Source organism: Podarcis pityusensis, assembly GCF_964106645.2.
Source record: "Podarcis pityusensis genome assembly, chromosome: 6".
Lineage (NCBI taxonomy): Eukaryota > Metazoa > Chordata > Lepidosauria > Squamata > Lacertidae > Podarcis > Podarcis pityusensis.
Window position 1 is genome coordinate 13671775 of NC_138030.1, and position 25285 is coordinate 13697059.

General features: G+C 40.8%; 1 protein-coding gene across 1 annotated transcript; it reads right to left on the reverse strand.

Moving 5' to 3' along the window:
- Window positions 1-1301: 1301 nt before the first annotated feature.
- On the reverse strand, window positions 1302-25066 carry RAB22A (RAB22A, member RAS oncogene family). Its single transcript, XM_081011649.1, has 7 exons — window positions 24716-25066; window positions 21016-21095; window positions 19139-19220; window positions 15084-15155; window positions 14530-14636; window positions 13481-13590; window positions 1302-12392 (listed from the first exon to the last, which is right to left on the reverse strand). The coding sequence occupies exons 1-7, from the start codon at window positions 24749-24751 to the stop codon at window positions 12295-12297; spliced, it is 585 nt and encodes a 194-aa protein (XP_080867775.1). The 5' UTR covers window positions 24752-25066; the 3' UTR covers window positions 1302-12294.
- Window positions 25067-25285: the final 219 nt, after the last annotated feature.

The following is a 25285-nucleotide window of genomic DNA, read 5'->3' on the forward strand; positions in this document are numbered from 1 at the left end:
TGAATCACAAACATCTTCATACGGGTTCATCTGACTTCAGGCTGAAAGGGGAAGGCATTGTATGCTTGCTAAAGGGGGGGAAAACCAACAGGGACAACGAAATTGCACAGGCATTGAATGGAGGCGATGCAATGCAATGTCCTTAAATGAGTGTGGAGATTTACTTTTTGCAATGCATTTATAGAGCACCATTATTTTTCTTGAATGCACAAGAATGGTGAGTTTTGTAGTCTTGTTTCTGAAAGGGGGAGGGAACAGCCCTACCTTTGTTTCCCTGCGGAATGAAATAATGAACACAGAAAAGATCTTGCTAAGACAGAAGGCCAAGATACTAAATTCTGGCACCAAATCAATCATGATAAAGCCATTGGAAACAGAAATGCCACCTTCCAATTTTAGTTTTTGTTGCAAGGAAGCTTATAACAAGATAAAGAAAATAGGTCATTTTGTTTAGTTTACTGGCCCATCATATCCTTTAAGACAAGATACCAACAGAGCATAAAGCCCGTTCAAATTGCAGTTTTAAATTCACATTCTGAATAAAAGCCAGATCGAACAGTTCAGTGTTGCTGAGACTTGGATTTTCACTCACTCACTCACTCACTCACTCATTCATTCATGCATTCAATAACAGAGCTGAAATCTTTGATTTTCACTGTAAATATAGCATGGAGCAGAAGGGCAAATTCATTTCACCTTCAGTTCTGATCAGATTTGGACCTCTCTGCAACCAAAATTAATAATATATATATATAAAGTAAGGGAGTTGCTGTTCATAGATCAGTATTTGGATACCTGAATACTTTTTCAGCAGTTAGTTTATAGTACAGGTCAGCCTTTTGCAATCTTGGGTCCCCAGATGTTGTCGTACTACAATTCCCATCATCTCTAGCTAGCAGGACCAGTGGTCAGGAGTGATGGGAGTTGTAGTCCAACATCAGGGGACCCAAGGTTGATAAAGGCTGGTATATATTAACATGGAACATATAGCCTCTTGTGAATGGCACGATACCTGGTCTGATCATTGCCCACAATTTGTTAGACAAGCTTGAGAAAATGTCCAGTTAAAAGAGTTAACATTAACTATAAAGACTCATGTCTTTGTATCTCTTGGGAATGCTAATGCAAGGCAGAAAGCAGAAAAGGGTCATTTAAATATAAAATGTAATGCCAGCCTATGAAGCTTTCTAATTTGGTTTATTTACATACATTGGAATTGCAAATATTCATGTTAGTAATTGTGAAAATGGAAACTATTTCTTAATGTCTAAACAATGGAAAACACTGAAATCAAAGTGGCATGTGTTACAAACAGACAATTTATTAAATCAATTACACCTTTATTTTGCACAATACATCCAGCTTGTGATTTAGCATGTTGTTGTGCTGCAAGAGTACATTTGTTCACTGGAAGTAGCACAAATGGGCAAACAGGTATGGTTCAACAGGTGAAGCGGTCAAATTATGTGAATTGACCCCTGCCTCCCCCAAAATGATGTCCTTTATTATGTATTAGAACCATTTTGATTTCAAACAGCTAGATATATTTATGTATTTGAACAATTAAAAAACAACAACACACAAAAAAAATGTTTAAGCTGAAACAAGGCTGTTTACTATGCTAAAACAATGACTCCTTAACAAACGTATAAGTACAAAAAGGAATGAACAAAACCCCTACAAATACCATGAGATTTAAGTTATGAAACCCCACAATATCAGCCTTTACAAACCAACAATACAGACACACTTTTCACATAATCTTAGGACCAGCCCAAGAGCATTTAAAAAAAAAAAAGAAGAAAAAGAAATCAAGTCTTCGGACTTTCATATGCTTGGCTAATAAAGATTATTGTTTTACCAGTTCTGTATCAGGCTACATTTCATGCAAAGAAATAACAGGCACGATCCATTGCAGTGTCCAATATGTTTGGTGCAAGCCTCACCAAAAGAAAATCTGGAATTCAGCACCCCAGGATTCCAGCAGCCCCTGTGTGGAGCTCTGTTCATGTTCAGGCTCATCTTTGCATGCATTTACCGGTACTTCTAGACGAGGCTGCCTTAACACCCTTGAATTAGGTTTATATTAATCTAAGTGGTGTTTACGCAGGAGATGAACCCAGTGACTTATAACCCTTCCAAAGTTTAGGAGTGCTAGGAATGCTGTCTGCAACTGAATGGTTGCTTCTGTTTCTTAAGAGTAAAGTAAGAACATTACAATCTGATTAATTTGTGCTTACCCGAAAGCAAAAGGTAAATAGGAGTTGGAGGGTGACTATGCTGCAAGGCTATTTCAGGGATGGCAAAGCTCAGCCTTGCTTTGCTCTCTCCTTCAGTGTCTCTGCCAGGATGGAATGTGTCTTTCAGTGCATTTATATACAATTTGCTTGTCTGGATGGAGCATAGAGGGGAGTGTGTGTCTGTAGAAAGTCGTCTATTGTACTAAGGTAGAACTTACATCCGCTGCTCTGTCCACTTTTGCCTCTGGCGCTGCTGACCACTGGCATGTGGTCCTCAGAACTGGCATGTGATCCTCAAAAAACCCTCCCTTGCTGAACCTGACAATACACAGTGTTCTTCTTAGGAACACCTTTAACAGTTCGCCCCGCAATCAATTCAATTGCTCCACTGATCTTATGGTCCAGCTCACGGAGTCTTTGGATCTAGCTCCTAACTATGCACTGCCATTGCCAACAGACACCCACCACAATCAGACACCACATTAGACATGGGGGGCGAGGGGGGGGGGGGGAGAGGTTTCACTTGCCAAATCTTAGGAGGCTAGCTGGTTTACAGACGATTGGAGAAGAGCCTGAAGGCTATGGTCCTGAGAGGTCTGCATTGGCTCCCAGTACGTTTCCGAGCACAATTCAAAGTGTTGGTGCTGACCTTTAAAGCTCCAAACGGCCTTGGTCCTGTATACCTGAAGGAGCGTCTCCACCCCCATCGTTCAGCCCAGACACTGAGATCCAGCGCCGAGGGCCTTCTGGTGGTTCCCTCATTGTGAGAAGTGAGGTTATAGGGAACCAGACAGAGGGCCTTCTTGGTAGTGGCGCTCGCCCTGTGGAACGCTCTCCCATCAGATGTCAAGGAAATAAGCAGCTATCCTATTTTTAAAAGACATCTGAAAGTAGCCCTGTTTAGTAAAGTTTTTAATATTTAATGCTGTATTGTTTGGGAGCCACTCAGAGTGGCTGGAGAAACTCAGCCAGCTGGGCGGGGTATAAATAATAAATTATTATTATTATAAATTATTATGGTGCACTCCTGCCTGCTTCTCCTGCTCTGTCCTGCTACCAACTCCCCAGCTGAGCAAACAGGAAGCAAAAGTCACCCCCAAGACATAAGGGATCTATGTATCATGCGCTGCAGTACATATTAGGACGGCACTGTCTCATACTTAGCATTTCAATGACGTTTAAACACAATTGCTCCTTTCTCTACCCTCTACAGACTGATCAACAACTGCTTCTCTTCTTTCTGGTTTCTTTTCAGTTCTGAGAATTCTCACATATCCCCTTAACCCACTTCCTTAAACGTCTCTTCTCCAAATATACCCAGTTCCCTTCGCTTGTTTTATCTTCTAGAAGAAGCTCATAGCTCTTCTCCGAATTCCTTTCCAGTTACACAACTTTCTTCCTGATCTACAATAGCCAGAACTGAGCATCAAGGTTTCTGGTGAGATTAGAGGCAACGCCAAGTTGATTATTTGAACCACTCATTAAGACAACCCAAAATGCCATTGTGCCTTCATATTACAGCACCACACTGGACACAACTGATGTTTTGTTTGATTCTTCCTGCAAGGCTGAGAGATCACTGATGTGTTTCTGCCTCCAGATTTGTCCCCCATTTTATACATTGCCCCCCACTACATAGTTTTTCCTGAAGGTAAGTCAGTCAAAATAAAGCAGGGATTTTTTTTGTACCAGTATGTCACCAACTATGCTTTCCTAGCAAACTGCCTCCCCAAATGTTGGATAAATATAATCTCAGGTTTAATGGTCTAAAACAGAATATCCTCCACCTTGGATCCCCAGATGTGCTTGAACTACAACTCTCATCATTCCTGACTAGTGGCTAGGAATGATGGGAGTTGTAGTCAAACAACATTTAGGGACCGAAGGTTGATAAAGGCTGGTTTAAAGCATCTAACTTCACTGGAATTTAAATACACATTTGCTTTTAATATTTAAGTTTTTTAAAAAATGCAAGTAGCATTGGTTTGGGGTAGAATCCTCTATGGGAACAAATAGAGGGGAGTTATTCCAAATTAATTTCAGAGCAGAGATTTTCTTCAGGACCTCAACATGGGAGGAAAGGGTAAAATTCCCCTTCCATACCTGCTACAATCCTTATAATTACCAGCCCTCAGCTGATGCCATTTGCATTTTAAGAAACTGCACATTAGCTGCAAAGATGGATTTAAATCCATGCCTAGTTTGGTCCTAAGGCATGCAAGTTTATTCAAAGTGGAAATGTATTTTGTAGAAAGGCACAGTTTTGAGTGCGGTTGCTCCTGTTAAACATTAAATAATAGAATCATAGAATTCTAGAGTTGGAAGTGACCCTGAGGATCACCCCTGCAATGCAGGAATCTCAGTTAAAATCTGCTTAGAAACCTCCAATGAAGGAGTCCACAAGCTCCCGAGTCCGTTCCACTGTGAACAGCTCTTACCTACATGATTATTACAACTATTTTATTTTACAAATACATTTCTGTCAAGACAAGCGCTTCTCGAGTAGAGAGATGGCCTTCTCCCTACTTCCATTAACAAGGCAGAAGGTCAAATTTCTAAGGCTGTGCTCCAACAGCAGCTTCATGTGTTGATTATTGAGCAATAGGGTGCTGAACCAGAACAGCAAGAACAGTACCAGAAAAGTGATACTACTATTGGACAAACCTCCCCTGCAGTCCAACAACCTATTTGTATAGTGCTATCCATATGAAGTCTTACCGAACCCCTCTGAATTGCCACCAGCATTCCTGACACGTGCAAACTTTTCCATTTCGAAGCACCCTTTATTAATGAAGTTGTGTTGGGACGCATGTAACAATGTATTAAGACTCTTTTACTCCTGTCCCTTACTAGAACAACAACAAAAAAGTGAGCCAATTTATTCTACACTACCTTAAAATGTTGTATCTGCTACAGCCAGTTTTCATTTGAATTTGAAACAGTAAAGTTTGTCGTGGGAGACACACAAAACCTCCAAGACGACAGAAAATATGGTGATTATAGCATATTGCCTTCTCAAAGCTGAGAAAAGCATTGCATGTCAGGTCTAAACTTACATGTGGGCTTTTGCAGCTGTGTACATATCTTGGGCAACTACAACCAACCATGGGGTCATTAAGTGAACTAAGGAAGGTCCATAGCTCACTGATGCTGGTTAGCTCAGTTGGTTAGAGTGTGGCGCTAATAAGGCCAAGGCCACAGGTTTGATTCCTGCATGGTGCATATTCCTGCTTTGAAGGGTGTTGGGCCAGATGAGCCATGGGATCTCTTCCAATTCTAAGATTCTACCATTCTATCATACAGCACATGAATACTCTGAGACCCTGGAACTTCTAGCTAAAGGATCTTTGGAAATATCTCAGGCCTTGGGAAGGACCTCTGCCAGAGATTTTGGAGAGCTGCCATCACAGTAAGTAACAATGGGCAAGATTAGGGATGTGGCCCTACAGATGATTTTGGATTGCAACTACCAGTATGGCCATTGGTTCCCCATTTCTGGGCTAGATGGAGAAATAGTCCAGCAGAATAGCAGGCGCATAAGACGCTGCTTTTTACCAGCTGACTATTCGTCCATCTACCTCAGTAAAAAGGCATCACCTCCTTCTTACCTCATCACTTTATTATCTGGAGCCTTTTGCGTGCATATATGGCTAGCATGTTTTGCAATCTTTGTGCAGGCTTCAAATCCTATACAACAAACTTGAGCAGATTTTGTTTTCCTCATCCCCCCCAGCTACATTTCTATATGCAACAGTGCTTTTGCTATGTAGTCAGAAAACACGCAGGTGGGAATGAGATGTGAATATCAATATCATTATGTTATCTTCAGGGTATTTTATGCCAGGCTTTTAAATAGCTTGGTTCCGGATGCATGGTTCTATAGCATGAAAAATTGAATATAGTTATATATGGATCCAGGAAGAAAGAGAATGAGAATGGCCTATTGGTGATTTCAGATGAGAAAAATCAATTGCAGGCATTTATTTAGTGCTCCGTTCTTGCTACTCCCAAGCAAGAAAATGAATTATGATCAAATTTTGGAAGTTTCTAAGCACAAGCAAGGAGAGCTTGACATTACACAATAACATCAATACAAGGGAGATTTTTTTTTAAGTGACCGCACAAAAGCCAGCCAGTTGACATATTATTTGCTGGGATATTTCCTAAATTTTGTTTAGCCCGGTTTGCTGCTATTTATAAAGTGAAACTACAGACAAGGGAGTGGCAGGTTGTGCAGTTCATATGGCAGCATGCCTGCTGTAAATCAGCAATTTCCCCCAAGTTCATCTAGAGGAAGACTTGCTGATCTAAGATGCTAAAAATAAGACATCTCTCCTTAATACACAGGAGGAACACCATAAAAAAAACACCCTTACCTATTGACAATGCCAGTTTTCACCACTGCAATATCTATGAAGCTTTATTCCAAGCTGTGGTAGGGCATGTTTGCACTGGCCCTTAAAGCCCACCCATGCCTTGAGGATGGGTAATGGCCAAGCTCCCCTCCTCTGCCTTTGGACCTGGTCAATATCACATTTAACATAATAAAATGAATCATCATGAAAAGCCTTTGGAAGACAGCTTCCAAAGCATCTGAGACATGCACTTTTCAAACATCATCATATTAAAGAGGTCAAGAAGCCTGATGGGAACTGGCTTATGAATGCAAAACATTTGGTCTCTCTACCTATATAAAGGAATTAAGCTTCTACTATCATGTGTGTGTTATTCCAGCATCTCTGTCCTTCCCACAACTGCATTACCTTAATGCTGATAAAACAGTGGTACCATGGGAATTACAGAAATGACATAGCAGCCATGTTAGGCAAAGACATATTCTTATTTTATACTTACACCCTTTTCTTTGACGGTGGCTTACATCTAGTAGTTGTGCTTGGTTTGTGTTTACATGTTCAAACCTTATGCTCTCCCTGGGACCAGCTGGGGCCAACATTTTATAGGAAAAAAGACCATACATTAATAGTGGAGTACTTCAGAAAGCCTCAGGTTTAACCCCTGACTCATGGGCTAAGAAAGTTCTACTCAAGGCTTTGAGTATTAGAATAGCTAACACTGGGCTAAGATAGGCTAAAAGTTTGACTCAGTCTAAGGCAGCTCTTTATGTATCTTGTGTTGCCACTACAGCTGCAAGGGAGAAAATGGTATCTTTAAGTACATAGCTTTGGATTTGTCAAAGGACTAATAGAATAGCTCCTTGATCATGCATGTGGCTGTTAAAGGTAAAGGTACCTCTGACCGTTAGGTCCAATTGCGGACTCTGGGGTTGTGGCGCTCATCTCGCTCTATAGGTCGAGGGAGCCAGCGTTTGTCCGCAGACAGCTTCCGGGTCATGTGGCCAGCATGACTAAGCTGCTTCTGGTGAACCAGAGCAGTGCACGGAAATGGCGTTTACCGTCCTGCTGGAGCGGTACCTATTTATCTACTTGCACTATGACATGCTTTTGAACTGCTAGGTTGGCAGGAGCTGGGACAGAGCAACAGGAGCTCACCCTGTCACAAGGATTCGAACTGCCGACCTTCTGATCGGCAAGCCCTAGGCTCAGTGGTTTAGACCACAGCGCCGCCTGCGTCCCTTATGTGTCTGTTAGCTCTGCACAAAGTTGGATCAACCCTGTGGATAAGGATTAAAAACAACAGCAGCAACACAAGAATCTATGTGGGTGTTTTTTTTAAAAAAATTGAATTAACCCAGCAGTTGGGACGGAATGCATAAACACCTTAAAGACCAATCACTAATCTGAATCACAACAGACAGATGACTCACATGACTTAAGAGGCATCCTTCCATAAGTCCCCGGGGTTGTGCTTAAAAACTCTCCCACCAAACAAACAAAAAATTCCAGCAAAATAATGATGATGATATTAGCATTTGGACTATAATTTGCAACAAGCTCAGTATTTCCCTTCTCCCCTCTGTTCTCGTTTTTCAACCTATGTTAGGCAACATAGCTTTTTCAAGTACAGTGCCTGGAATGTTTTAGATATTCTATTAAGCAATAAGCGCCCAAGATGCATTTACAAGTTCCACTTTTGCTGCAATTTCTAATCTAAAGGGTCATTTTGCACGAAGGTGGAAATATTCTGCCTACTGCTAGGGACCATTACTCTGTTCACTTGCAGAAACCCCAGAGGCTTTGCATGCACACTTAAGGCTGCAGTCCTGCAACACTTATATAAGTCCCATTGAACTCAATGGGGCTTGCTCTTGAGAAGGCATACATACATAAGACTGCTCTGTTAAAATGGTCTTCACTCTGTAGGAGTATTTTTGAAGCTCACCATATTAGTCTTGGACAGAACACAAATTCCTGACCTCTTTCCAAATAGTTGTCTTCAGCTCAGTGTTTAGTAGAATAAAACCAGCTGTGTAACTTTTGGTTTCACATTGATCTGCATGCTCACATTCCCAATCTCCCACATCTAATTTACATCTTATTTTTCACTTTGGCCAGGTGTCAAATCCTGCTGGGGTAATGGATTGTCCTATGGGATGGGTGTTAAGTCCAAGAATGTCACCCTTCCAGTACCAGATGCCTTTTTTGTTTAAGCTCTTGCAAGTTCTTTCACAATACAGGTATGCTGTGGCGTGCAATGAATGAGAGACCATAAGGCACACAAGGACGACACAAAGATAACCCACACATCCCGCAGAGGGAAACTACTATGACACAGAATTAATGCAAGATTTTTGATGCCACATATTTCATTCCAATAGCTAAATGAAGTGGTATAATTTGAACTGTTTTAAACCAGAGACAGATTTAAGCACAATAGCCGAGAGGCTAAAAAAGACCCCCAGATGTTTATGGAGCAGATGCTGAAGCTCAAATATCTATTAATTCGCACAATTTGAGATAAGAAGACAGCAGTGATGCATTGCAGGCAAGCCCTTTTGCTCGGAAATCTATTAGGATTAATATTTAAATGATTTTAATGCAAATATTTGATTAAACAAGTCCAGTGAACTCTAAGGCAGGTTAACACACTGGCAACGTACCTGATAACTTGGATAGGGAGATGCTTTGAAACACTGCCAAGACCAACAGCTTGTGAGTTGAAGTGTCACGTTGCATAACCATGTGGTAACAGAAGACAAGGATATAGTAACAACTTTAAAAAGATGCTACTGGATGTATGTAAAGATATTCTTCTTTGCACAGTAGGTGAAACAAAAAAACTAGTTATGCATAATTGAAAGAAGGGAGCTATTTGGCATCACAATGACACCAGTGAACTGTGAAAGCCACACTGGAGGGCAGTGACAAGATGCTATCACTGTGCAGAGATAAATTAGGCTGCTATGACTGTAATATGGGGGGGGGGGCGCTACAGCCTACTGCTTTTCTTTCTTTGCACAAAACTTACTTTGACTAAGAAGTCAAGCACAGAAAAGTACTTCAGCACAGCAAAGGAACCCCCACTCCAACTGGAAAAAGGCCATATGAACAAAAATATAAAGCTTTAACAGCCACCAGTCTAGACCAGCATTTTTACAACTCGGCACTGGCACACTTATCCTAGATTTATGCGCTACCACACTGGGATGGAATGGTTTGTCCTAAAGTAGCTACGGAGGCAACCTGCTAATGAACTGTAATTTCATAACCTGTTATAAAAAAAATTAAGCACGCTAACTGGGGACTATTAAGTACTAACAAGGACCTGCATGCCTGTACCAGAGATTCTCATTCTCCCCTTCCCAACAGAAGCTCATTGCACTGTACTGAATGAGGTATCAGAATTTCAAAGGTAGTTTGAAATTCTTACAGTGTAAGATGCTGTAAGATGCTATCAGAAGAGGGAACTCTGAGGCCCCTGAAATGGAGCCATAAGGTTCTCACTTCACTGGACTACACTAGCTAAACTGCCTTGAAAATCCCATGTAGAAAAGTTACCATTACATCCTTGACACACTTCCATTCAGTCTAGTTTGTGCTACTGAATTGGCTGGCAGCGTTACCTTTGCCAGAACCTTGAATAATCAAGGGTACAGTGCCAGTAAGACACCTTGAATCAACTTGTGATATCAATCTGCTCCAAGCTATATTTGCCCAACCCTAGATGCCTTCTGCCAGCTCAGAACTCTTCACACCAGATTACAAAGCAGAGTCAGCTGATTCTTGAAATTAAAACAAAGAGAAGACAGACGCTGCAAGCTAGTTGAGGTATGGAGCGTGCTGCAAGTTTCAGTGTTAACATATATGCACATTTCATTTGGAATAAATGCCATGCTTCTAGCTGGATTTGTTGGAAACAAGACCTTTAACATGCAAATTAGTACTTGCTAGCACTGTGCAGTGATGTTTACACAATGCAATATAACCTTAGAACTTTGAACGCTAGAGAGAAGTTTCACTTACACTCTAAACCTTAAAGTTAGCTTGCTTATTTGGAAAGAATAATTCCACTCACACAAGTTAACTATAGTCGTTCAGTTGTGTTACGAATTGGTCTGAATAATATGGTCTAGTATTTTGAAGTGCAAGCTGTTTCATTTCCTATGTATCCTTTGAAATTTCCTTCTCAGCTGAAAACACTTAAGATGGTAAAATGCCAAGCTAGAGTTTGGGAACAAGCCACCATAGATGCCTCTAGGAGCATCAAAAATCAAAGCCTTATGGCCTATTTTACACATTGTGAGTTTATTAAAGTGGTTATATTCTCAAGGGGGAGAACACACACACCTTTGCACTGGCAGGCTGCAACAAAAATAAATAATGAGAAATAGTATAATAGGGCAAGATTAATTTATAGTTTAATATAAAATGGAAACACAATACAAAGCCAAAAGATAATCTGCTTAAAAGCAAGGTTTAAAAAGAGTTAAATCTTCAGGATAGGCCCAAGAGCAAGGAGGCAACGATCTACACTGCCCTACACAACTTGGCTTTGGATCCCTGTTTTTATCATGCAGAAGTGATTTGTTCTGTAAGCAAACCTCAAACTATACGCACAGCAACCTCTACTGGACAGAGAGAAGAGTGTTTTCCAGTACCGTACTAGTAACACGAGGATGCCTGATAAGGCAAGGCCATCTGTGTACAGGCTGGAGTCCACAGCAATTCTGACCTGTGGACTGCCCCCCCCCCCCCACTGCAGGTGAGGGACTGAAAGGAAAAGAGGTCATCCATGGCACTAACATAATTTATAATACTTTAGGCATTGGTCTCATAAATAAGAGAGTATAAAAACTTGCTCATGCTAAGCAGTTGGGAGTGCTCCCTATTCAACATGCTTGTTCTAAAACGACTGACAGCAACTGATGCCTGCCAGTTGTACTCAAGTTCATTTTGGTCAATTTCATCTAGGATTTTTAATGAGAAGCCTACTAAAAAAAGGTTTCTATCTATTTTCTTCTATAGTAATTAAGCATAAAATGGCAAGATTGTCTAAGCTCCCCCCGCCCCTCCCCTTTCTGAACACATCTTCAATATCATCAGTAAATAATAAAAGTGCAATTACGGTTGGTGACTGGATGGGTTGATTTGGTCTTTTTATCAGCTTCATTATTTTTGCAGCTGTCTATTAAATCAGCTGCTCATTCTGTACTTTGGAGAAGCAACCATGAAAACAGTAAGGCTTATTATAGCAACAATGACGAGGAGTGTAGAACTGCATTAAGATCAGAGCTAACATTTCTATCCACAGGGCTTGCCCACTCCCACAAAGTGCTAGTTTCCCTTCCCTCCCTCACGAAAAGACATAGCAAAGTTTTGTTTATAAAAACTATGAAATATTAAGTCTTACAATCTGTATTTTGGAGTTCCTTTCTCATGAGGCTAAAGAAGAAACTGAAGATGAATTCCCTTTGAGTACAAGAGATAATCCAGACGTTGTATGCAAGGAAGCAGTCCAACAGCAGGATGACTGCTGTCTCCTCAGTCCGTAAAAGCACGCCAGAACTGGCCCATTTCAGGGTCTATGAACACCAGGTAGATAGGAATCCAATACGAGTACGATATACCCAAAATAAACCCATAACTTCCAAGGCCAAATACTTTATAAAAGCTAGTCTGGTATATGATCGTATCAGTCAACAACAGCTGCGTTTTGTCACTGAAGGCTGTCTTCTAAGTTTGAAGCCCTTACCGCTAGATGGGGGGTTGGTATCTGTTGATGGAATTCTACGACCTAGAGAGAGAAAAAAAGCACTGTGTTATAAGAGAGACTCTGAAACACCTTTCCACATTCCCCAGAGCGCCCTGTAGTTTAGCCTTATGAGTAGGCACAACTCATCACTAACTAGAAGACTGACAGGCTATAACCACTTGAAAGAAATTTGGTTGGTGACAATGCTAAAAAGTTATTAGTGAAAACCATTTGCAAGCAGTTCTGAAATTTGTTTCTTAAGAAATATACAGTTTATACTGGTAGAAAAATTGTGCTTTTTTGGCTTAGGATAAGCATCTAGTCACTGTAATCAGAATCACTGAATGGAGGGGAGAAGAGAAACCAGATGTTCTATTGCTCAAGGAGATTTCCATTGTGCCAGTGGTTGAATAGCACTGGATGCCAAACTAAGTTTGTACATTTTTTGAGCTAAGTAAAGATAATCAATAGATAACTCTGCAGTTATTATTTCAGCTGTTTGAAATTCATCTTTTAAGCTACCCATTCACTGAATGGTTACGTAGCATACTTTTTGCTTGGAAGAAAAAAAAATCACCTTGCATACAGAGGATTTAAATGTGGCATGACTGAGTGGCAGCACATTAAATGCAAAATTGTCTTGTTGAATTTATTACCACAAGTGGTCTATCCAAATATATTAACCACAATAACTAAATTAAGCCTTCACTTACAGTATTCTCTGTCCATGACAATGTGGAATCTACCCTGAACTGTATCTTGCAGGATTGTATGAAAAACTGCACATGGGATTAACTGTTAACAAAGTATTTCTCTATGAATTTCCAGGCCTTTCTCCCCTTGCTGATTTCAAATGAACAATTTTTTCTTGGTATCAGTGTACTTCTTGCTATTGATCCATCAAGCACAACAGAAGGATGTAGAGGGTTAACACACAAGCATACAGAAGCTCTGACTTGAATGACCCAAAGCAGATCATATTGCACTTTCAGTCCCTATCAAATGGTGACATACGTGACATCATGTACAACTGGCAGAAACAGAACTTTAAGCCAAAATAACTGTCAGATTTCTTTTTGTTGTCATTAATTGGAGATTGGCTAGAGAAATCCCAATGTTTTGATACTTACTAATTTCTATGAACAGTTCATTTATGTTTATTGCATTTTTTGCACTGGTCTCTACAAATATTGCGTGGATGGAATCTGCATAGTCTTTAGCATCTTTTTCCATGACTTCCCTAAGGAGAAGAGAGAGAATAGTATAAACAAGCCATACCAATTTTTAGAAAAGAAAAAGTAGGTGCAATTCAATGCAGCATTAAAATCTACGTTAACAACTAATCTAAACCATGCTTAAGATTATGTACTTGGGAAACATGCTGATAAAACCAAAGATTCTAGTATTTTAACTTTTTGCATGTTTTTAAGTATTGTAATCTTCTTGAATTTATTGTTCTCTATTTTTGTAAATCACTTTGAGGTCCCCTCCCCCTTACAATGAAGCAGAGTATTAATTTATGAAATAAGTGAGATTCCAATATAACTTAAGTCCAGGGGTGAGCACAGTGTTGAGACACAGCCTCCATTAACACTTTCCCCTCAAATTTCACACCTGGAGCATAAACTTTGTTTCCAACATTACCAAACCATTGGAGGGGTTAATTTAGAGAGAAGACAGAATGGTTAGAGACATTGCAACCACCCACGATTGCACTGGGGCTCACAGCCAAGTTCTCTAACATAAGCTTTACATTGTTGTAGATATTCAAAGGCAACCCTATTCCATCAGCAACTTGTCTGTCTTCCCTTACCCAGTTAAATCAGTCCAGAGCTATTGTCTCAGGCAGCTTTGTTCTGTAGCCTCCCTTTCCCAAGAGATCTTAAGATCTTAATCTGAATATGGTGCATGACTCCTGCAACCCTAGCTTGTTCATTCTAGATGCAGCCCACACAGCACTCCCTCCAGGACTTCCATCTCGGAGCCACAGGCGGCAAGAGCAAAATTCATGTTGTGAGCCAGTTTCCTTCCCTACTAGACTTTAATAATCTTGAGAATGTACCTGGTTCAATAGTCATCAATTTATAAAACCCAAGAGTCTCAAAATATTTCTGAAAATTTCTAACTACAAAGAATGACCGCAATAGCAGGCGGCGAGAAAAGATGAGGGTTAATTTACCTTACATCGTTAAGATCACATTTATTTCCAGCAATAGCAACAACAATATTGGGAGGTCCATGCTGTCGAAGTTCTTTCACCCAGTTCTTTAATGTTGAAAATGTTTCCTATGATTAAAGTGATGGAATTAGCAAGCATGTAACTATTGCCAATAGGGACACGGGTGGCGCTGTGGGTTAAACCACAGAGCCTAGGACTTGCCGATCAGAAGGTTGGCGGTTCGAATCCCCGCGACGGGGTGAGCTTCTGTTGCTCACTCCCTGCTCCTGCCAACCTAGCAGTTCGAAAGCACGTCAAAGTGCAAGTAGATAAATAGGTACCGCTCCGGCGGGAAGGTAAACAGCGTTTCCGTGCGCTGCTCTGGTTCGCCAGAAGCGGCTTAGTCATGCTGGCCACATGACCTGGAAGCTGTACGCCGGCTCCCTTGGCCAATAAAGCGAGATGAGCGCCGCAACCCCAGAGTCGGTCACGATTGGACCTAATGGTCAGGGGTCCCTTTACCTTAACTATTGCCAATAGAGAACTTTTTTTGCAAAAAAAAAATAATTGGTTACCTCTTTTGTGATGTCATAAACTATAATAGCTGCTGCAGAACCTCGGTAGTACATCGGTGCTAGAGCACGGAACTGCAAAGAGAAGAAATATGTAAAAAAGGCTTCTGGGTCATATTAAAGGTTATACGGTAAAAAATAACTTAGGTCTGGGACAAAGGACATGAATGCCTCATAATGAATGAATCGTACTTATTGTCACATTTTTATTTTACCCTTCCGTCAAGCTCAGTATAGTGTGCATGACTCCCCCTCCTATTGAATCTTCACAACCCAGGGTAGGCAGAGAGAGAAAGTGACGGGCTCATGGTGATTCAGCAGGATTCAAAGCTAAGTGGTTATTCAAACTCAGATCTCTCTAGCCCTAGTGGAACACAACAGGTGGTCAACCCACAGCCTGCACGTGGCAGCAAAAAATTGCTTAGCAGCATGAGGTTGGTGATTTTTCAGCCACCCGGCAAATTGGGTAAGGTAGGAAGTATATGTGTGTGTGAGTGAGAGAGAGAGAGAGAGCAAGAAATAGAAGGGTCCTGTCCACCACCAGTGCCACAGCCATGTGTGGGCCTTTGGGGCAATGAAATTGCCCCACTGTGCTCTACTTGCTATGCCACATAACTCTGAGCCATAACAGACACCTCAGCCAGCATTCGTATACTGAGGAAGGTGCGTAGAGAGAGGGGTGGCAAGGAGTAGATCTCTGCCTTGTGTCATATCCAACGATGCCTTAGAAAGCAAAACATGAATACTTTATACAATCTGCGAGAGTGAAGTTAAACTATACAATGGTAGTAAGCAAAACCATTTACTTTAAGGTTAAGAGCCCAGGAACAAAGGCTGGATACCATTTAAACAAAGAAGCTTTCCTCATCCATGTTTCAAATCATGTGATTATTTTTCAAGCTCTCACTTGTCATTTTGCAAATGTCCTTACCATAATTTCTTGTTTGGAATTTGAACGTGGACATATCCAAGAGCACACCTTTGAGCCATGCTTACACTCCCCCACTGCCATATTTTTGTATACTCCATCCTGAGTATTGAAATGCCATCTCTGCAGCATGAGCCATGACATGGAGTGCATAGAGCTGTGTTTTTTTTTTAATCAATCTGTGAAACTGCTCTCAATAAAGGAGTAGAGCCATGAAGCAACTGGTATCTTCACTAGAGTTGTATGAACAGTTGCTTTCTTACTATTTGTAAGCCTTTAACAGTGTACACAGACACTGTGCATATGTGATGTGTGAACTTCAAACACCATTTTGAAACCTTAAAAAATAGTTTACGACAGCACTGGCATTTGCAAGTAAAGGTGTTCTTCGTGAAACTCATGAAGCAAACCTAAGTTTTCCTAGTTATGAAAGCTCACATAACAAGCGTCCATGCTGTTTGGTAAGCCATATGTATTCTGACTCAGCAAGTGTGCAGAGCACCTATAGAGGGACAGCATAAAATAGGAGTACAAGATATTGCGTCAGGGCACAGTGACTCATCCTAGTTGGACACAGGATAGCACTCTTATAGCCAGGTATAGATCCAAATGCCTGTCCCTGGTCCTCAGTATAACATTCATCATCAAACATACTGCATATTTCAGCATGAGCTTTCATAAGCCACCCACTCCAAGGGTTAAAAACAGAGTGCTGAATGTGGCGACAGAGATGCAGTAAAAGTCTGCTCTTCGTTCCTAATGTAAGCCCTCCCCTCCACACACATACTGTCCATCACAATAATGGGCATTTCGCTAGTACAGTTAGGGAAACTGCACATCACATTAACTGGAACATGGAAGATATTAATTTGCACTTCCCTTTGTGTTCTGGTAAATCTAAACTCTAGGTGAACAAACTCTAGAATGCATTATTTAAGTTGATGCTCAATTAACAGGAAGAAAGAGAAAAGATTTCGTAACTATATTCATGTTTCAGACTTACTGCAAGCATGGTGACTAATAAAAGTAGTCGACAGAAACACAAAGCTGCTTACAACAACAGCAAGCAACTGTTTCACATCCCAGTAGCTAAACTATTTTGAGGGGAGGAGTCCTGGAACTAGGCACAGGTGTTTTAGAGCATGGCAGAAGACCACACAGAAAGACAGAAAGGCATACAGATAAGCAATTTTGAGTTGCACCTTTTACTTAGAGAAAGAGAGAATACTCTTGTTCGAAAGGGATTACACTGGGTAGAAAATGAAGCTGGCAATTATTTTGAAAAATAATTAGAAGCTCAGTGAAGGCAAGGTTTCATCCATAACAGACTAGTAAGAAATGCACAGGAAAGCCAATAAAGGAATAAACTCAAAATCTGCAGCAAAGCAACTAAAGATGTACTTCATAGAGGTGGTTTTAATGTGAAGTCAGTACCAAGTAAGGCCTTTCAGGAAACAGAGAACTGGATATTAATGTGGATTAATTGTGAGGCAATTGTTTCCTTGTTCTCTGATTTCTCTCTTGGAATTAGATTCATTCTGGCCAAGGCTTTGATCACCAGCTGGAGTGGTAGGCAAAGGCTGTGGCCTATCACCATCCCAATAAGCCCTATAACGTTTTCTTCTTTTTTATACCATGCTGTAGGGTAAAGGGAGAAGACTGCAGTGCTGAGTCAGAGCACTGACAAAGGATCATGTTATTTCCATTGCAAAAGTTGCAAGTTTTACTCCAAGAGTAAAAATAGAAAAGAGGATCCTGCTTTTTCCTCTCTTGAAAGTACTGCACAATCTGAGACAATTAGTTAACAGTTGACATGTAGCTGGTTTGATATAAAATAAAGGGTACAAAGCCTGTGTTCTTGTACTGCTTAAAGAGAATAAAAACAAAACTGAAGAGTTTCAGTATTAAATGAAAATCCTCTGCCAAGCAGCTATTGGCCAAATGTTTGATTCCTCAAAAGCTGGAAAAAGAAAAGCCATTCGAAGGAAGTCACCCAATATCTGAAGCAAGTACACATTTTGTTTCAGGTACAGTGGAACCTTGGTTTTCGAACGTAATCCATTCCGGAAGACTGTTTCACTTTTTGACTTCCGAAATGTTCAAAAACTGAGGATCAATGAGCTGGCTGCAAAGTCAATGGGAAAAACTGAAAACACCTCGGAAGCCATTTGAATTCAGAGGCGCGTTCGAAAATGGAAACAATTACTTCTGCGTTATCGACGTTTGGATTCTGAATTGTTCGGATTCTGAGACGCTCGAAAACCAATAGTCTGACTCAGTATAAGGCAGCTTCCTATGTTCCTAAGAAAGCTAACAGCTGACTGGGTATGGAGTGTCAGAGGCTGGGGGGGGGGGGATTTAAGAGGCGGCACGTACTAGCAAGACAGAACGCCTTATGGCAGCAGGACAGCTTAAGGAGTGGGGTATTGCAGATCTTCAGCTGGATGTGGTGGGTGGTGGAAATAATGTCCCATCTCTACCTTCCAGACCAACAAAATGGTTTGTGAGAGGCTTATGCTTTCCCCCAACAACTGCCCTTGATTTTTAACACTTCCATGAAAATGAAAGCTCTACCAATAATGTGTCAAATGACAAAGCTTGAAATGCAGAATGTTCGAGATCCCATTGTATGCAAAAATATATACCCTACATTACTTTCAAGCTCTTGTCAGAGTCACAGAAAATTTTTAAAAATATATAGTTACACAAGTCAGAAAAGTGGCTTCCAAATTAGTTTAATGTAGGATCATTCCACCACAGGAACACAGATCATTAACTATGTATTAAAGGCATAATTGCTGCCTATCACCTTTTCCTGTACATTACACTATGCATGCATCTCAAACAATCTATCATGTCACTTTCTTGATCTGAGAAACCACCCATGCTGAATTATAAACAAAATCTTTTAATCCTTGGAATGAATCATATATTTAAAATTTCATAAGAAGGAGACAAATTTAAATCTAGAATGTACAATGTATGACTCCAGGCTTTATCTCAATATACAACTTCTTGTTTGGGTAATCAGAGGAACATGTATTATGGCCATCCATGGCACATTAATAAAGGCTTTATAATGTTTCATCACAACTTTTAGCAAATAAAAAGTAATGGGTTATCTACTTACTCGTTCTTGCCCGGCTGTATCCCATATTAGGAATTTATGCAACTCATTCTGATACTGCACTGTCTTTGTCATAAAAGATGCTCTGAAAAATATTTAATACATGAACGTATGAGAAAAACCACCACCTTATAACCTTCCCCATTCATAAATATTAAGGATCATATTAATTCCATTGTACAGAATCCAGATAGGTACAACCCTCACATGCTGGCTATATAGATCCATTATTTTAGACATGGAAGGAATAAAGTTTGTACATTTTATCTTTTCTCTATCTACTGATAAAAAAGCATTTATTTAGACAGGAAAATGCTGCAGGCAACAACAATCCAATTGCACCTTAGAAGGGCTAGTGTAAGAAGATAAGCTAGATTACTCTCTTTTGGATCGTTGAGACAAACAAAATCAATTTGGTTTCAACAAGAAGAGGTCACAAACTGTACAAGAAAGTGAACAGCTGCATGCTTAAAACGTAACCTCACTGTTGGTGATAAATCTACAAGGATGGTCGCTGCGGTAGGACTCTAGTCTTCAGACATTATGTGTTACTGTTTTTAGAAGGCTATTGAGACATGATTTGGCTAAAATTGGAGGGAAGAGTCAGGGATTGAAGCTTGAGGATTTCCTTAATGGTCTTCTTAAACCCCCCCCCCAATTCAGGCACTACACATTGTGCAGTGAAACTGTAAAAGCCCCTCTACACCTTTTGTCTACTAAGACAAAATGTTCATTTTATAAAATGTAAAATAGTTTATTTGCAAGATCAAGGTGGGCAGTCATCCTACATGAGTCAAGAACAATAGCCTAAGCTGTACAAACAGTCGGTTTCATGTTTAGAGGGACCAACTTTTCTACATCACAAATCTACTTACACTGATCTAAAAGAGTGATATGTGAAATGAAAGGAGTCTCAAATAAAAAGCGGAGCTTTTTGAATTCATTGATGCTATCAGATGGAGGAAAATACAAACTGCTGTGAACGCCACTCTTAATCTGCTCAGGATTGTTTACTATTTAGAAGCCACTTTGAAAATTAATCTTTTACTTGATACACTGGCCATTTTTTAAAAAAAGGAATGAAACTAAAAGTTGTAATTCTACATGATTCAGGTTCTGCATATCTATGAAAACTGTGACACATTTACTCAGACAGCATCTCAGTATTAATGGCTGCTAGCCAACAAGGCAAAGTAGATAGCTTTAGAAATGGATGTGGATCCAACTGCCTTTGTGGAAATGGAATTGCCAGATGCCACCCCCCACCCCCGTTTCCCAGCTGCAAACTAAAAACCTCACAGGGTTGTTCTAAGAAAAAGAAAAGAGCTGCTGATTCTACTGAAAAATATCTATACAATTAATTGTGGACGATACTCTTTTAATAAAAGGTAAAGTGGCTTAAACAAATGCTTAATCTTCTCCCAACTGGGCTGCCGCTAAATTTTCCCCATGGTTTCAGGCACATCTGTAAGTCATGTAGGAATAGTACTGGTCTCCATCTCTTAACTGTGGTGAAAAAGGGTTCAGCATTAGATCAATACTGGTCCCAGATTACTGACTTCTACTTTCCTACTTATCTGCCATGGAACACACAGTTTACTTGGATTTTAGCATTTGCATCAAACTTTATACTCCTACATGAGACGTTTCTATGCACAAAGTTCCTACATTGAACTGAGCTGGGATAGGATAGCCCAGTTGGCAGAGCACAAGACTATTAATCTCAGGGTTGTGGGTTTGAGCCCTACATTGGGCAAAAGATTCCTGCGTTGCAGGGGGTTGGACTAGATGATCCTTGAAGTCCCTTCCAACTCTACATTCTATGATTCTATGTTTAGTGCTTTATCTCCCTAAGTTGTTAGTTTCGTTCACTGTCTCACCCAATTGTTGGATTGATGTTGGGATCAAAGCTGTCTTCTACAAAGCGCCATACAATGCTTGACTTGCCCACACCAGTGTCCTGAAAGTAAAACCAGACAGACAATTCAAAGACCATTTAGGCATTGACAGTAGAACTTAAGTGATTTTTGAAGTAATTGCAGTACAACCCTAAATTTTGATGAAATGGTAGTTTCCTTTCTCCTCAATGTTGATATTGTGAAAAATAAAATAAAAAGTATTACAACAAGCAAAAAGATATGTTTAAAACTAAACTAAGCTGTTACGATTAAAACATGTATAGGGAATAATCAAGAACTCAATCTCACATTTTAGGGTAGTAGCTAGAAGTTATTTTCCTCTCCTGAACTATGGGGTATTATAACACTTAGTTTTACTAGAATGAATAGGGCAGAACATTTCCTTCCAACTTTTCATACGATTGTAATGTGCCTGAATGGTTCCACAACCACTCCCTATAATATAAATGTACCACAAACAGAAAGGAGTGAACAACTTCCCTGCCCGATAGTGTAGTTTGGGTAAAAGCTATGCAACTCAAGCAACTAAGTCCAACAACACATTGAAATATAAGGTGATCCTTCTCCAATTAACTGTCTATATGAGGGAGGTAATGTGAAAAACAAAATTAACCATAAGATAAATTATTATTTATAGCCAGAGAATGAAACAAAGCTTCAAATATTGCTGAACTCCCCACATTTGATTTCTAGCTGCATCAGTCTGAGATAGTCTATGAATCAGCAAATGGCAATCCCTGGTCCAAATCAAGCCAACTGAAATGTGCTGACTGGCCTCCCCAGGCTAGTTAAAAAGTAGTGTGAAGAGACAGAAAGTTATCCCTCCTTTTCTCATGTGGCCCACTGATAAGACAAGTTGTGGACAAGGGCTTCAGAACAGAAATGGCGAACTTTGATATAAATCTGTTTCAGTGTCATACAACTGTTTTTCTGTTTGTTGTAACAAAAAGTTAGTCCTCTTGAATTTACCTATGTTAACTTTGCTTAATAAAATCCCCCCCCTTTTTTACTTGACTGAACAGTAGCTTTTCAACCTATGATACAGATAAACAGAGCATGGAAAAATTTCAGTTGTTTTACAAAAACTTTTCTACTAGTGGAGAAGGGTAGAAGGGGAAAATGTATCTTAACTATGAACAAAGAACACGCCTAAGCTTCCTAAAAAAGCAAACTCAGTCAACCCCAGCCTGCAGCAAAGCAGAATAGCAGATGTACAACCACATCTGCAACCCTACAGCTTGCACCAGTCCAGGTGGAAGGTGTTTTGCCTTTATTTTTTTGGTAACTGAACCCTAGGCTGGTGCAGCTGAGAATCAGGCCCCTTGTGGGATCCATCAGGCTTTGAATCCTATGGATCCAAAGCAGCTGTGCACTTGCCTTGTTTTTTAAAAAATATTTATGCATTTTCAAATTTTTGTGCTTGCCTTTTTGGGGGGGCTTTCTGAATGCTAGTGGTAGCTTCCTATAGAGACCTCAGTTCCAGTACTCTGCACTGCCTTACCCTAAGCCCCTTCAGCAGCACAGATCCAAGGATTGGGACTGAACTGAAAAATTGCTTGTGAGATAAAGAACTCTATACCTATTGAAAACTGGTCCTCATAATTTTAGGTTTACTATTGTGCACCTAAGTTTAACACAATACACTGTGAGCTACTTCAAAGTAAGTTCCACTGACTTTCTTCTAAGTGACAAGTATTGAGCTGTAAATATATAACCAGGTGCTCATTGCCTACTCCAGTCCAACCAATGGCAGTGCTGGGTTTTTCTATCCAAGACTGGACAGCATTTTGTACATGGATGCAATACTCATGGATGTTCAACTGAATATATGGAAAAACTTTCTGACAGTAAGACCTCTTTGACAGTGGAACGGTCTCTCACCAGAGGTTGTGGACTCTCCTTCCTTGGAGGTTTTAAAGCAGAGGTTGTATGGCCATCTGTCATGTATGCTTTAGCTGAGATTCCTGCATTGCAGGGGGTTGGACTAGATGACCCTTGGGTCCCTTCCAACTCTACAATTCTGATTCTATTATCATATTAAAAAGCCGGTATTAGATAATGCCATGATGCTTCCATGCTTTCAGTGAATGTGCATCACTGCGGAAACATTTGCATGTTTAAGAGAAGCTCTCATTCTCTATTCTATGATGTGTATAGCAAACAACTTAAACTCAAAGGTGCTAAACTAGTTGGAGAGTTTCTGCAATGCCTCTTACTCATACAGCCCCACCCTGTTTAATGAAAGGCTATACGTAGTTCCAGTAACACACCTGGAAGAATACTAAGCAGCTATGAACAGACTAGATAGTTTGATCTGTTTCTTCTTCAGTACTGTATAAATAAGGACAAAGCAATCAACTAGGCAAAACTCCATAGTTTAAAGCATCACAGCCATGTATGGATCTTAAGAGTATGCTTATACGGTTTCATTGTGACAAATGGCAAATTTTGAGAGGAAGTGGTTTAAGTCTTGTGGACAGCCTGTGCCATAAAAATCCAGTAACAAGTCTAAACATTCAAGCTACTTAGTAATTCAAGCTACTTAGTAGCCAAAGATTCTGGAGCTTGTGAATACTACTGTCAGAAAATATATGAAGAATGTACCTTTTCCAACATTCTTAAATTTTAACACTAGTTTGACATATACTACCAACCACAGAATGGACTGAAGGGGAAAAAAATAGCAGATGTCAATGTTATCTCATCAAGCCTCTTTTCTCCATCATATATAGAACAAAACCTATTTCTGCGCAAAAAAAAAAAAAGTCAGGAAGAAGGGAAAAACACACCCCACATTTGATTCAATGCTGCAAAAAAGTATTGTGAAAAAAGAGAAGTCTCTGAAACTTTGGTTTCTATCCTTTCTCCTACTTAGAGAGAAAGTATTTTATAGAGCAATCCTTTGCACACCTACTCAGAAATAAACTGGAGTTAGTCGATGGAACTTTCTCTCAGGTAAGCATCTATCTATAGGGTTTTACAGTAAAGGATGTTGTTTATCCTTAGAAGATGTCAATAGAGGCTTCTTCTGTTTGCTTATTGGATTCCTGTCCCTATGTTTTGAAACTCAAGTTGTGCAAAAAACAAACAAACCCAAGAAGTTTCTTGATTTTTAACAAGGGGTAGGCGGCGGAGACCATCCAGCGAGAAGGATAAAGGGGCAACAGTTTTCATAACTACGAGCAAAATACTTCTCGTTGGCAGGAAAAACAACACACACACAAAATGTGTACATCTACTTTGAAGTAAGTCCTACTGAAGGACGTGGGGCTTATACCTGGCTCAGAAACTACAAAAGCGGTATCGCAGCAAAACAGGAATAGCTGCAACCGAGTTCCAACCAATTCAAGGCCACAATCCCAAGGTGGTGGTGAACCTCGTTGTATCACATTTGGACTTACTTCCGAGTAGACAGGAATGGGATGGTAGACCCCCATCTCCCCCGACACCACCCCAACCCCCTGGTAACTATATAGGTTCGGGCGTGTAGGAAACCCGCATTTGAAAGCCCCTTTGTGGAAAGTGGTAGCTGATGGAAAGAAGAAAAGGCCAAATTACCAAACCCTCTTTCTATGGGGATTTGTGTGTGTGTGCAGGGGGGGGGGGTTAAGGGAGACACTCGCCACCTCTCCAGCCCCAACTTCCCTCCCCTGTTACTTACCCCCAGCAGGCAAACTTTGAGCTCCCTCAGAGCCATGGCTGGGGAAGGATAGACGGCTCTCTCGTCGGGAGCGCAGCAGGCACAGCCCGGGTAGCCCCTCCTCGGAAAAAGGCGCACATCGGGGAATTAAAAAAAACACACAAAAACCGCCTCCTCCTCCTCCTCAAGTCTACCCTTCAGGCGAAAGTCTCTCAGGGATAAAACGAAGGCGTGGGAGGATTTGACCCCAAAAATAAAAAAAAAATCAACTCCGAACCTCCTCCTCCCTCAGCTCCAAGTCACAGGTAAAGAAAACAACCCTCCTCTTCCTCCTCCTCAGGCTCCACAAACCGGGCGCCATCTTGGACGGCCCATTGACAATCACCTGACCCAGACTCCCCACCCCTTTCGGCGACACTGGGGGGGAGGAGGAGGAGGAGGAGAAGGGGGCCTGGGCTGTCACGCCTCCCCACACCGCCTCTCTCGCTGTTCTGCCCCCCGGGGCGAAAGGGGCGCCGGCGGGGGAGCCGCTGTGTGGGGCTGGCGGCGGGGCTTGGGGCCTGGGGCTGAGGTGGGCCCGGGGCGCCGCGC